This window comes from Phoenix dactylifera, chromosome 4 (assembly GCF_009389715.1).
Source record: "Phoenix dactylifera cultivar Barhee BC4 chromosome 4, palm_55x_up_171113_PBpolish2nd_filt_p, whole genome shotgun sequence".
NCBI lineage: Eukaryota > Viridiplantae > Streptophyta > Magnoliopsida > Arecales > Arecaceae > Phoenix > Phoenix dactylifera.
The window spans coordinates 9,755,806-9,768,283 of record NC_052395.1 but is presented as its reverse complement, the minus strand read 5'-3'; the positions used below and the strand labels follow the sequence as shown (position 1 = coordinate 9,768,283).

Genomic DNA, 12,478 nt, shown 5'->3' with positions numbered 1-12,478 from the left:
TCGACCCGAGCTCGAGGCGCCAACTATTCTCCGACAATGCACCTCGAGCCGAGCTTGAGGCACCAAGTATTCTTCGACAGCGCGCCCCGACCTGAGTTCGGAGCGCCCTGCGTTGTACCAGTCACGAGCCAAAGAACTCCCGCGACCGCAGGTACTAAGAGACGAAGAGGCCCCATTGATCGCAGAGAAGGACATCCAGAGCCCAAACTCAGGCGCCCCTGCCGTAACGGCCGCCAGTCAACAAGACTCCCTCGACTTCAAGAAAAATATTCGAGGGCGACCCTACCTAGATCGAGCGCCCTGGTTAAAGCCTACGGAAATCTACAAGGCAAGAAAGCTTATGACAACCCCCAGCCTAAAAAGTCCTCTAGCACACTGTGGTGTAGATGTGAAAGGACCCTAATCTCGATTCTTATAGGAGGGTCCGAAGCAGACCTGACGCTCGACTTGGGTGCCCAAAGTGCCCCAGTGGGCAAGCCCGGGAGCAGCTAGCTCTTCACCAACTTTTCAAGGTTATGACTAAGTCGGGAGTAAAGGCCGAGCTTAGTGACTTGGCCAAAGTTACCTAGCAGCCTAAAAGCTAAGTCAATGCCCCTATTATGTAGTTCGGATTTTGTTAGCCGAGCACAGTGATTCGACACAAAGCGCAAAGCAAGGCAAGCCCAAGTACTTGGCCAAATTTCAAAAACACGAAATGCTAAAGATGCATGCTATATTAATGATTAAAGGCCGAAGGCCGAATACAAAAGAAACCGACCTTGAGGCCGGATGGAATACACAAAAAAGAAAAAATGGGTACAAAGGACAAAGCTCAGGTGTCTTGGGCAGCCTCGGGCTCGACTTCAGTAGTGGCCTCGGTCTCGGCAGCGACTTTGGGATCGGCTCCAATCCCGACCTCGGAAGTAGCTCTTACGACGTCTTCATCCGCAGCATCGGTGACGAGCTCGCATGCCCCAGTTGGCTCACTCACCTTTGCCGAAATCGTTTCCCCGGCGGCCCCACAGATCTGGACAGAGGCCGCTGAGGTCGACTCCTGGGCAAAGTCGCTGAGCCTGATCCCGGCAGTTTTCAGAGCTCCGTATCAAAGCGTCAGTTGCCCCCTCCGCTAGCTCGTTCACATATTCCTCGGATTGGCGGAAGTTTTGGACGGCCTCTCGGTCTTGCTCCTCCGTGAGCCTTTCGAGCCGCTCGGCCCTTAGCCTTGTAACCTCGGCTCTGTGCCTCTGGCCGCCCAGTGCGGCTTCAAGCTCGAAAAAACGAGCCTCGGCAGCCGAACAAGCCCGGGCATGCTCGACCTCCATGTCACGAATCTGAACAAGCCCGGCTTCGATCAGAACTTCGGCCGCCTTTGCCTTCTTCTCGGCCTCTTGCTGCCACTACTTGGCAGCCGCCACCCTCTCCTCGGCGTCGCACTGCCGCTGCTCGGCAGCCATCGCCTGCTCTTCGGCCTCCTGCCGCTGTTGCTCGGCGGCCACCGCTCGAGCCTCGGCCTCCTACCTCTGGTATACAGCATGCTCCATCCTCGGTCGGAGTACCCTCATCTGCCCCCGGTAGTTAAGCATGCCCGACACTAGCATGTCGACTAAGTAGAGGAACTGGCACAGAAGATAAAATATCAGCCGAGATCGAGCACTAAAAAAAAATAAAAAGTGGCAGAGTTACGTTACTCACCATGATGCTGGCAGAATAAGCTTAACCGGCGAATTCGTCAAAGTCCTGCCCCTCCATCCGAGCTCGATCGCGTGGAAGTATGGCACAGCGAACGAGATCGCGAGCAACGTCTCCAGACTCGAGGACCATGTCGTCCTCGAACAGACGACACCCGGGCCGAAACGGCATCCTCTCAGGTTCAGTGGGAGTGGGTCCGGCCCCAGCAGAGGTCGGCACCCCAGATGAAGGCCCAGCCTCGGAAGAACTTGCGGCCCCAGCGAAGATCGGCACCCTAAATGAGGGCCCGGCCTTGGAAGAGCGCGCGACCCCAGCAGAGGTGGGGATCCCAGAAGTGGATGTGATCCTCGAAGAGGTCGAGACCCCGAGCCCGCTCCTTGGCTCAGGGTCTGATCCACGCTAGCGGACGACTTTGTGGACCCTCCAAGCTTCGCTGCCAGGTGCTCCTGCTGGCTCTATTGCGCCCCCTTCTACCATCGGTGGGGGCACCTCAGCCTCAGTGAGTAAGGCCTGCTCGAGCCTAGCCCAAGCAAGTTCGGCGATGTCAACCTGAGCGGGCTCGTCCCGCGCGACACTAGAAGATGATGCGACCCTGGCTTTCTTCAGCCCCCGCTCGAGCCGAGCTCCATCCGAGGCAGCCACCCTCTTATGGCATCTAGCCATTAAAGTCTCGGCCTCGAAAAGCATCCCTGCAATTTCTGATAATAGAAGCCTTAGTGGAAATTAAATATAAAAAGAGGAGAAAAGAAGAAGGATGGCTACGCCGCCCTTACCCTCAGGATGAGTTGAACTTAGACCGACGTTCACTAAAGCTTCCTCGCTGAGCAGGTCAGGAAGCCTCAAAGCCCCTCCAAGCTCGAGCAGCTCGTCCAAACTTTTCTACTCGGACCGCAACAACTTGGAAAATTTGTTATTTATTATAGCCCGCGGCGAATCGGATCAAACCCCCACGACCACTCGGAGGAAACAAAAAAGAATTTATCCTTCCACCCATGAATGGAGGAAGGAGCACCTCGAAAAAGAGTGTGGCCTCCCCGAGGAGAGAAGTACCACCACCCTTTGTTTGCGGGATTAGCTTTCAATATGATGCAATCCTGAAAAACATTCACCGAAGTGCGAAGACCATGGGCAAGGCAGAAGGCAAGAAAGCCGATGATCATCCTCTAAGATTTCGGAGCGAGCTGCGCGGGGACAAGGCGATAAGTAGCCAGCAGCTCGTTCACGAACCCGTGAATGGGGAACCTCAGCCCTGCTCAAAGTGTTTCTACATACACCTCGATCCGACCTTTGGGAGAGTCGGTGACTCCAGCCCCAAGCTCTAGGAGCTTAAGGGTGAACTCCTAATGAAAGAAGAACCGAGCTCGAATCGGGCCCAGCTCCTCTTCATCTATGATCGAGCCGGTCCCATACAGACCATGATTCACCTCGAGCTCAGCCTCCTCCGCTTTCGAAGAAATTCGAGCTCGGGATGGACCCGTGCTAAGCACAAGGGCGATCCCATTGCCTTGCTCACGGAGAATCTAAAGAAAAAAAGACAGAAAAAGCCCCACCAAGCGATCGAGAAAGATGAAGACACCTACCTAAGGTTTCACCGGAGAAGAAAACAAAAAAAGGAGAGCCGCCGGAAACTGAGAGCAGAGCTCGCCGCAAAGTTCGGTGAAGAGCTCTAAAATACTCCGGAAGCTTCCGAAAAAGCTCGGAAGCGACAATGGCAGCCGGAAAGAAAGGAAGCAAGAGACCAAATAAGGGCCCGGGGGTCTCTCTAAGGCCTTATATAGCCTCCCTCGACGACTCAGATCGGCTTAACCAAGCGGCCAAGTAGCCGGATCTCGCCGCATGGCGGGCCCAGGAGCTGCCTCAGTAGATCTCTCCAGATCGCGATACTAAAAGCCGATCATCATAGCGAACGCTTCGAGAGATGGGGGCATTAATGATTGGCCCCTCATATTGCACAAAGCAACGCTTCGAAAGAGAATACGCACGCAACACATCAAAGAGCCCCCGTAGCCGTTTCCACTTCAAGTGATGTAACAAAGTCACTCGAGTTCGGCCTAGGAAGCCCGCCTTGAAGCCAACCTTGAAGTTGGCACGAATACAAAGGTAAACTACAAAGAAGCCTAGGTGGCCGACTTTACAAGAATTAAAAAAAAAGAGGATAGGCAGAAGAAAGCTCAGTGAGCTTGAGCGGCCTCAGTCTCGACCTCGGGAGCGGCCTCCGTCTCGACCTCGGCAGCAACTGTTGTCTCGGCCTCGGCGAGTTCTTTGCCGACTCTGCAAAGTTATCTGGCAGCATGGAGGCTAAACCAATACCTAAATTATGCAGTTCGGACCTTGCTAGCTAAGCATAAAGCTCCAAGCGAAACGACTTCAAACACCATGCCAGATTTCAAGACACAAAGTAGTGAAGAAAATGCACTTTATTCATGTTGAAAGGCCAAGAGCCGAGTACAAAAATAGCCAACCTTGAGGTCGGGCTAAATACAAAAAGGCTTAAGTGGCCGATCTAGCAAAAGCAAGAGAAAAAAGTAAACGAGTAGAAAAGAACCATCAGCTTGAGCAGCTTCTAATCCGACCATAGTGGCAGCCTCTGCAACATCCCAAACCGTCGCCTCGGCGATGAGCTCGCACGCCTCGACGAGCTCGTTCGCTCCGGGCATCATCGACCCTAGCATCGGCGGGCCGAGACAAAGCGCATCTTGTAGCGGAAGCCCTTGGTGACGCCGGTGATGAGATTCTGCGATCTCTCCTCAGACTGAGCTCCATCCGACACAACCACCTCGTTGTGTCGAGCCATCAGGATCTTATTGCTGAAGATCATCCCTGCAACTTCTCACAATGAAAATGGCAGCCAGGAAAGAAGACAGAAGTAAGAGAAATCAAGTGAGGGCTCTAAGATCCTCCCAAGATCTTATATAGCCTACCTCAACGCTCAGATCGAGTTAACCAAACGCTCAAGTAGCTGGATCTCGCCACGTGGCAGGTCCAGAAGCTCCCTCACCGGATCTTCCTGGATCATAGCATTGAAGACCGAAACGGTCATAAGAGCCGCTTCAGAGAACGGGGCATTAATGACTGACTCCTCGCATTTCACCCAGCGACGCCTTGAGAAGAAGCATGCACGCAACACTTCAAAGAACTCCTGTGGCCGCACCCGCTTCAATTGACGTGGCAACCTGATCCACTCAAACTTGGCTTGCAGGACTCGGCCTGAAGTAACGAGCCCTCAATTATGCGAAGTATACCCAGCTCAGTGCACATGTCCTCATAAGCACTTGGTTATGATAGAACGACCAACTATCCAGCTACTTCTTTCGCCCGAGTCGAAGAGCGACTCGACCTCGAAAGTCGGAGGGCAAAATGGATCATCTGGCTCACAACATGGGACCAAGCAATTTCAGCCAAATAGACATCAGCACGGAGCAGGCCAGACCTCGGTCCCGCTGAGCACCAGTCCGCCCTGGACCTTACAAAAGGTCGAGCAAACCTCAGCTGGACCTCTCTACTCGGAGCGCCCTGTAGGATCGACCAAGAGCCGAAGAGGCTCCATTGACCGCAGGTATCTACAATGACGCCCCTCGAGCCGGGATTGGAGCACCCTGCAGAATTGAGCGAGAGCCGAGGAGACCCCATCGACCGCAGGTATCCATAATGATGCCCCGACCCGAGCTCAAAGCTCCCTACCGAGCTGACTTCAGAGCCGAGGAGACTGGGCCGACCTTAGTGTCCGCCGAGCCGACCTCACCAAATATATGTTGCGGCCCCTCAAGTCGGCCTGACCTCAATGCTCATCAAGCTGACTTCACCAAGTAAAGGTTGCGGCCTCCAAGCGAACCCGACCTCGCCTACAGCCACATCCACGTGCGCATCTACGCAAGCTCCTATGTCCACATATATGGCCGTACATTACAACCTTACCGCGCCATGCTTTGCTTGCTGCCCACTCCACGACATGTCAACCAGGGACCATATCCTACCACCTCTGTCGACGCCATGCATTTCACAAGGACGGCCTACACCGTATGCCTCAAGCAAGTTCTGGCTGCACGCCACCTGGGCACCTCCGCAGGGATAATAATAGCCCCATCAGGTAACACCTAAGGACTTTTTGGTTGGACCATCTAAAAAAAATCTACTCTAACTTTATCATCAAAGGGCCCTCACCGGAACCCTACCGGTGAGGCTTTGTGCAGGTCTGCCGGCGCGCAGGAAGCGACTCCCTTCTCCGTCCCATCCGGCGACTCCTCCCGACTACTCCGGCGTGGTCACTCTCGGGCCGAATTTGAACCACAACAATACCCATACATGGAATGAGACTATGGATGACCACAGCAGAACCCCCCCTTTATGAGCAAAGCTTTTGCAATGCGATTGACATTTAATTGACAATTTGAATAAGATCAGATAATTGTAAATGAGATATACAATCATCAGCTATAAACATCATAACTGGAAAAACCAACCTGGTTAAATGATAGTATACAATTATTTTCAACCAATCGATCCATGCAAAACAGATAACTGTCCAGAATCTCCATTCAATAGGAAAACTTCCAGAGGGATGTATGATGAGGTTGATGATTCAAACCTAGTTGATGGCTGCAAAATTTTACTTCCTTTTGGACACTGGATTGCAAGGACACGTGGCCCAGTTCGCATCTTCCAGATCTGCCAAGCACAGCATATCCAATTCAGTAAGAAGAACAGATAACCGATCCAGACATAAGGTCAAAAGATATTTATCTTCCAATGTATTAGATGTCATCTGAACTGCAGTGGCTTGGTACTTGCAGATGGTCATGCAGGAAAAACAGCCAACCCCACCATCTCCCAAATTAATACATATTATACACCGTTTACAATGTTGGTCAGGCCTCACTCCATATTTAAGGAAAAAATTGTTCATTTTGAGATGTTTCTGCATCTCTTGTTTTTCAATGATGACAAAAGAGACTGACGGAGCATGCTTGTAAAGTATATTAATGGTGTTCCACACTATTACATAAATTCAAGGTGCATAAGATAATAAAGTATTCATTCTACCTGCAAGGGTGGAATTAATTTCATAGCATAAGCATCTTTATTTCTCAAAATTTATGTGATTAGTTCAAATAACTCCTGCAGAACTTCATTTAACAGTCAGTCTCCTTATATGACCGGCCAGCAGCCCTCACTGTTGTAATTCAGATAAGCAATAAGCATCCATGCTTCCTCTGGTGAGTACACAGCATGAAGCTTATAATTCATGTAGGAGCAAGCTCCCATGGTAGAGAGCTAATGCAAGGGTTCATACTGAGGAAGATTGATAGAGGGAGAAATCATCCACCCTAATCATCTGCATCCACAAGTACACCCCTATACCTTACTCTCCACTTAGTTAATCATACATATGCATATTGATGGTTGTTCTTGGACAACACCATATCAGTGGGCTAAAATAAAATTGAAATGATAGATAATCATAATTAATGGGCATATGATCAACTCAAAATGTTGGGTATGAAATTAAATTTAATGAAATATTGATGGACATGGGGCTTCAGCAAAAATTGAAAAGTAAAAGGTACCTGTAAGTGATCACATTCCACGGGAGGGCTCTAAAAAAAACAGAAGAGCAGGAAGATTGCAAACGGTGTATCTTTGGACTGACATTGGTCATCAGATGTCAACAGAGTTTAATGAGAATTTGTCTTATTGCTACATGCAATATGAGTGAGTATAATGGCAGCTGTTCTTTCTTCTTAGGCTCACTAGACCTTTCCTTTTTCTTTTCTTTTCTCTCCCTTTTCTCCCTCTCTCTTCCCTCCCATCTTTCTCCTCTCATTGCTTCCTTCTTTTGTATCAATTTCATTATCTTCATAAAATTGGTGGTGCTCTGGCACCAATTTTCTCAAAACACACACACACACACACAACAAGGGGGCATAAAAAGAGAGTAAGGAACAAACAACAAAGCACCCAAGTGATGCAAGGCCATCATGACTATCAAGCAACGGACATCGAATGAAATTCATTTTGAGTGGAATCGAAAGCATGGGCAATCCTCTACAACAACACTAAACTAATTACGATTTATTGAACAGAGAGACATCCCAACGTAATGATGATCATAAATTCTATTCCATACTTATGAAGTCAGTTTAACACTATATTGTCGCCTGGATGTTTGCTACAGTATATTATCATATAGGCAAGTGACAACAGTACGTATGATGGCCAAAGAAAGCAAAACCTGGAAGGGCAATTAGAGTGAAGGGAGATTGATCCTTTGATTTGGTAGTTTAAATTCATGCAGCAATGGAAACAACCTTCATAGTCTCTCCTGACTAACGAAAAGTTTAAGCAAAAAGGAATGAAGCTTAATATGAGGATTTGTACACTTATGTGAGAAAGAAAATATGAAGTATGCTAAATGCAGTAGGCATAAATGAAACAGGTAGATTTTCATCAAGTTAGATGAGCATGGTAGTAATTATGATGCCAAGTCAAATTTGTGTAGAAACTAAGAGCATAACTAGATAACAGTTACAATATAGGAAGATTTGATTATGCTTGATATGGGGTGAACTACAGAAAAACCAAGTAGGTCCAAATAATGTCCCAAAAATTCTAAAGATAGCTCGTATAAGATGAGCAATGGGAGGGACCATGAATTTGTTGTCACAGCAAATGGTCACAGCAAATGGAGCTTAGATGGAGCTTAGCTGAATATGCATGCTATGCCAAATGACACTTACATGAATTCAAGGTACCGTAAGTGCAGGATTCATAAACAAAGGCATTAGACTTGCTAGCTATCATCATTAGAAGTTTAATGGCCAGTAAATACATTGTATCATCTTGATAAAGTTCGAGATATCATTCCAAGTTAGACAATATGGCTTGGTCAACCTATTGCATACGACAAAAGAGAATGTAACACTTGCAGAATGTCTGTGAACCTTTACAAATTTGATTTTTAGAGTTCATTGAATCACTCAAAAGCCATACAGCTCATCCAGTTTTTACATCATTAAACCGAAACAAAAGAGTATTTTGTTTATGAAACCATGAGAAATTTTTTGTTATTTGAAATAGGACACAATTTATTTCATTGTTTCCTTACTTGGTAATCATAAAATAGTAATGTGGAGATATATTCTTGTCCATTCATTAATATAGAAGAATAGACAACTGATCAATGATAGGAGACATGAAAACAAGGTGCATGAATTATTCCATCATGAAAACATGAAAACATGATGGGAGGATCTCATTTGTACCTCAATTATCCCTTTGCGAGGTGCATGAATTGCTAGACACAAGCAATAGTCATTTTTTGTATGTTCATGGTAAGTGGAACTTGATGCTTTATCTCTGCTTACTAGCATCTCCATGAACAGACAGCATGCATCACGATACCCCTAAAGAAAAAAAATCTAATGTAACATCATTATAATTAAAAAAAGATGTTAAATGTTAAACTGATGCTGAGGGAGAACCTTCCACAGTCGCACAACAACAAGTGCCTTGGTATCAAGTAGCAGAATACGACCAAGAGAATCTGTTATGGCAGCCAATGTACCACCCGGGGATAGTGTGAGCTTCTCTCCCTTTCTTGGGGGATCCTTCAAACATGTTAAAGGCAATGCTGCGACAAGTTACACTGCCAGAAATAAGTCAACATGCACTGCCTCGTAGATAGTTGAAAAAAAAAATAATGATGAAAGAATAGTAAGTAGTAGCACCTCTACAATATTAATCCACTAACACAAAGCACCATGTGATGCATGAATTTAGAATTTTGAGCTTGCAATCAAGTAACCATAACCACACCGTTGAACATCAAGCTTTATCCCGACTATTTGGTATTTGGCTTAATAGATTAAAAGTTTGACATGTTTTTACAATTGGCTGTCAAACTTACAACTCTCCACCTTGCTCATCCATGCTTAGACTGCCAATGGTAGAGTTTGCATTATATGTTTCACCAGATAGATACTACTTTTTCTTTCTAGAATTGGTAAAGATATGTGAAGTTTGAGTCTAAGAACAGAGGGGGGAAAAGCATAGTGTTTCAGCAAACCACTCAAAAAGAAGGTAGCACATGAGTGAGATAAAGAAGGGGGTTCATTGGAGATATTCTATAGAACTAGAAGAATGTTTTTCTGACATCCTTCCACAAGAGTCAATTCATGTATTGGAGAACACTTGAGACGGAAGCGCTGATTGGTCAGTGCTATACCCCACATAACATATGGTCAACTGAAATTTAATAAACTAAAAACAAAATTAACTTCAGCAATTTGAAGCTTTAAAATCCAAATCACATCAATTTTCAAGATTCGAGCCCTCTTATTTATTCCATATCTGACATTAGATCAGATTATTTATTCATATAGAGTTGTGCCTGAGAGCAAGATTGCAATATACAAATTTGTTACCACTAAGATAAGCAACAACAGTGCAAAGACATAATATGGAATACTTAAGAGACTTGTGGAGGATGGCTTGCAACATGGATCAACACATTCACAAATCACAAGAGTAAACAAAAACTGAATACAGAACAAAGGACAAGAAGATTATACTGAAGCTTCAGTTGATGATCCAGTTATTGAAAGGTCTAAAAGAAGAGATGCCTTACAGCAATCTACAAGAGAAAATAAAGGTTCTTGGATGTCTATAAGGAAAGTTTGAAGGGATTTTTCAAAGTTCAATCTTGAGAAATCCTATGAGCGTGTTAAAAAGGTGATTTGTGTAATGATCCAGACCTCTCCCAAAAGGGAGAGCTAGTTTGGGTTCCCTAGCTTTGTTTAAGTACCTAAGATCTCCCTAAAACAAAACCCATGTGAGACTAAATGAATGCTCACACGGGTCCTCACACACTCTCCTTGTTTAAGTCCTAACATGCTTTCTAGGAAAGGGTCTAATCACAAATAGCAACATACAATTGGCTAATGATCAGCCACAAAAAGGCCCATGTTGTAGTGTCCGCTTGTCCACATGGGCCATGAACTAGGTTGGCTTTAATTACCGCTTGTAGCGACCCAGAATCTCATTTAAAAGACTAGCCAAAAACAAATATTTGGGATCCTTGGCTCTATTTTAAGTATTCAAGATCTCTCCAACAGACAACTGATGAGGGACTAACACACTTCCGCACAAATCCTCACATGCACTCCCTAGTTAAGCTATGACATCCTCGCTAAGCAAAGATTAAATCAAAAATAAAAATACCACGATTGGCTCATGGTTAACCCTAAAAAGGCTCGTGCTTTAGTGTCCCTTAGTCTACATAGATTGTGAGCTGGATCGGCTTTGATACTATTTGTGTTAGCTCTCATACTATTTATATGACCTGAGACTTCACCCAAAAAAACTAGCCAAAATTGTAATCTGCAATTCTTGGCCCTATTTAAAGTACTCAAGATCTTCCCTATGGTCAACCATTGTGGGATTGAACACACACCTGTATGGGTCCCCACACATTTTCCTCATTTATGCCCGGCATCCTAGCCAATTAAAGATCCAATCACAAACACCATAACCAACTTGTGGCCACTCCCGAATCCACTCATGTTGTATTGTCCTTTAGTCTATATGGGTCATGGGTCGGCTCGACTTTAATGCTATTTGTAACAACCTAGAACTTCACCCAAAAAGATTTGCCATAAGTTGTAATGTAGGATCCTTGGCCCTGCCTAAATATTTAAGATCTCTCTAGCACACGATCGTTGTGGGACTAAACATACATTAGAACTGGCCCTAATGCACTCCCTCAGTTTAAGCCATGGTTTCTTCGCTTGGGGAAGGATCCAATCACAAACAATCTAATCATAAGGAAAAGCATCACTATTAGGTCGTGGCCTACTAGAAAAGGGCTTGTGCTGTATTTTCTGCCATTCCACATTGGTCATGGGCTGAGTTGGCTCTAGTATCATTTGTAATGACCTAAGACCTCACCAAAAAAAAGCTATCTAGAAGTTGCAACTTGAGATCATTAGCCCTTTAATGACTCAAGATCTCCCTGGCTCATGTAAACACATGCCAGCATAGGTCCCGAAGCTCATCTTCAAGGGGCCAAACATGAGGACATTAGTTTATCTCTAGGAAGTTTATTAATGGGCTACCATGCAAGAGAAAGGACTAATAGGCTCTTCACAAGTGTATCTCTCCATAACAGATTTGGAAATTCTACCTAGATTGGATACCTTGCATGAGGTTTCTATGTAGAAGGGCCTAGCTAGTTAGCTATTTTCATATGGCATTTCATCCTTAATTGGTTACAAGAGTCTTCTGGACTTCCTCTAGATTCTATGACCATTGGGAGGTTCCTCGGCATGTGGCATGTTCAGCCAAAAGTCAAAATTACATTTAGATATAAGATATGCCCATATATGATTAGGTACTGTGAAGTTCTTTGGCATAAGAAATAAGACAAAATAGATATCTAAATTATAGTCGCTACTACTTAGGAATTGAATTAGAAATTAACTTTCATATCTGTATTGTGGTTTATAATAAGATAAATTATATCAGAAAGGGGAAAAAACCAGGGGAAAATGAATTGCACGATCAATTTTATGTATGTAATCAGTAAAATGGCCAGGGGACAAAATGATGGTGACATAGTGAAAGAAACTGGGTTAAGAGGTCAAAGTGAATCAAAGCAAAACATGTAAAGACAGCCCTCCTTAGAATTTGTCAATTCTACTAACAAACATCTAGAAAGGGAAATAGTCTCTACAGCTGGAGACTAAGGAGCTTTGCAGCCCACCTCAAAGGTAACAACAACAGTTACAGTAAGATCTGTTAATTAGGGTTTAATGCA

At 45.4% G+C, this 12,478-nt stretch overlaps 1 protein-coding gene across 1 annotated transcript in view; it reads right to left on the bottom strand.

Moving 5' to 3' along the window:
• Positions 1-6,017: 6,017 nt before the first annotated feature.
• Positions 6,018-12,478, bottom strand: part of LOC103706888 (rab3 GTPase-activating protein non-catalytic subunit) — an 8,689-nt gene continuing 2,228 nt past the window's right edge. The window contains exons 6-8 of the mRNA XM_008791155.3: positions 9,147-9,295; positions 8,928-9,068; positions 6,018-6,333 (exon numbers count right to left, since the gene is read on the bottom strand). Coding sequence (XP_008789377.2) covers positions 6,157-6,333; positions 8,928-9,068; positions 9,147-9,295 — 467 coding nt within the window. The 3' untranslated portion in view covers positions 6,018-6,156. The remainder of the gene's footprint in view (positions 6,334-8,927; positions 9,069-9,146; positions 9,296-12,478) is intronic.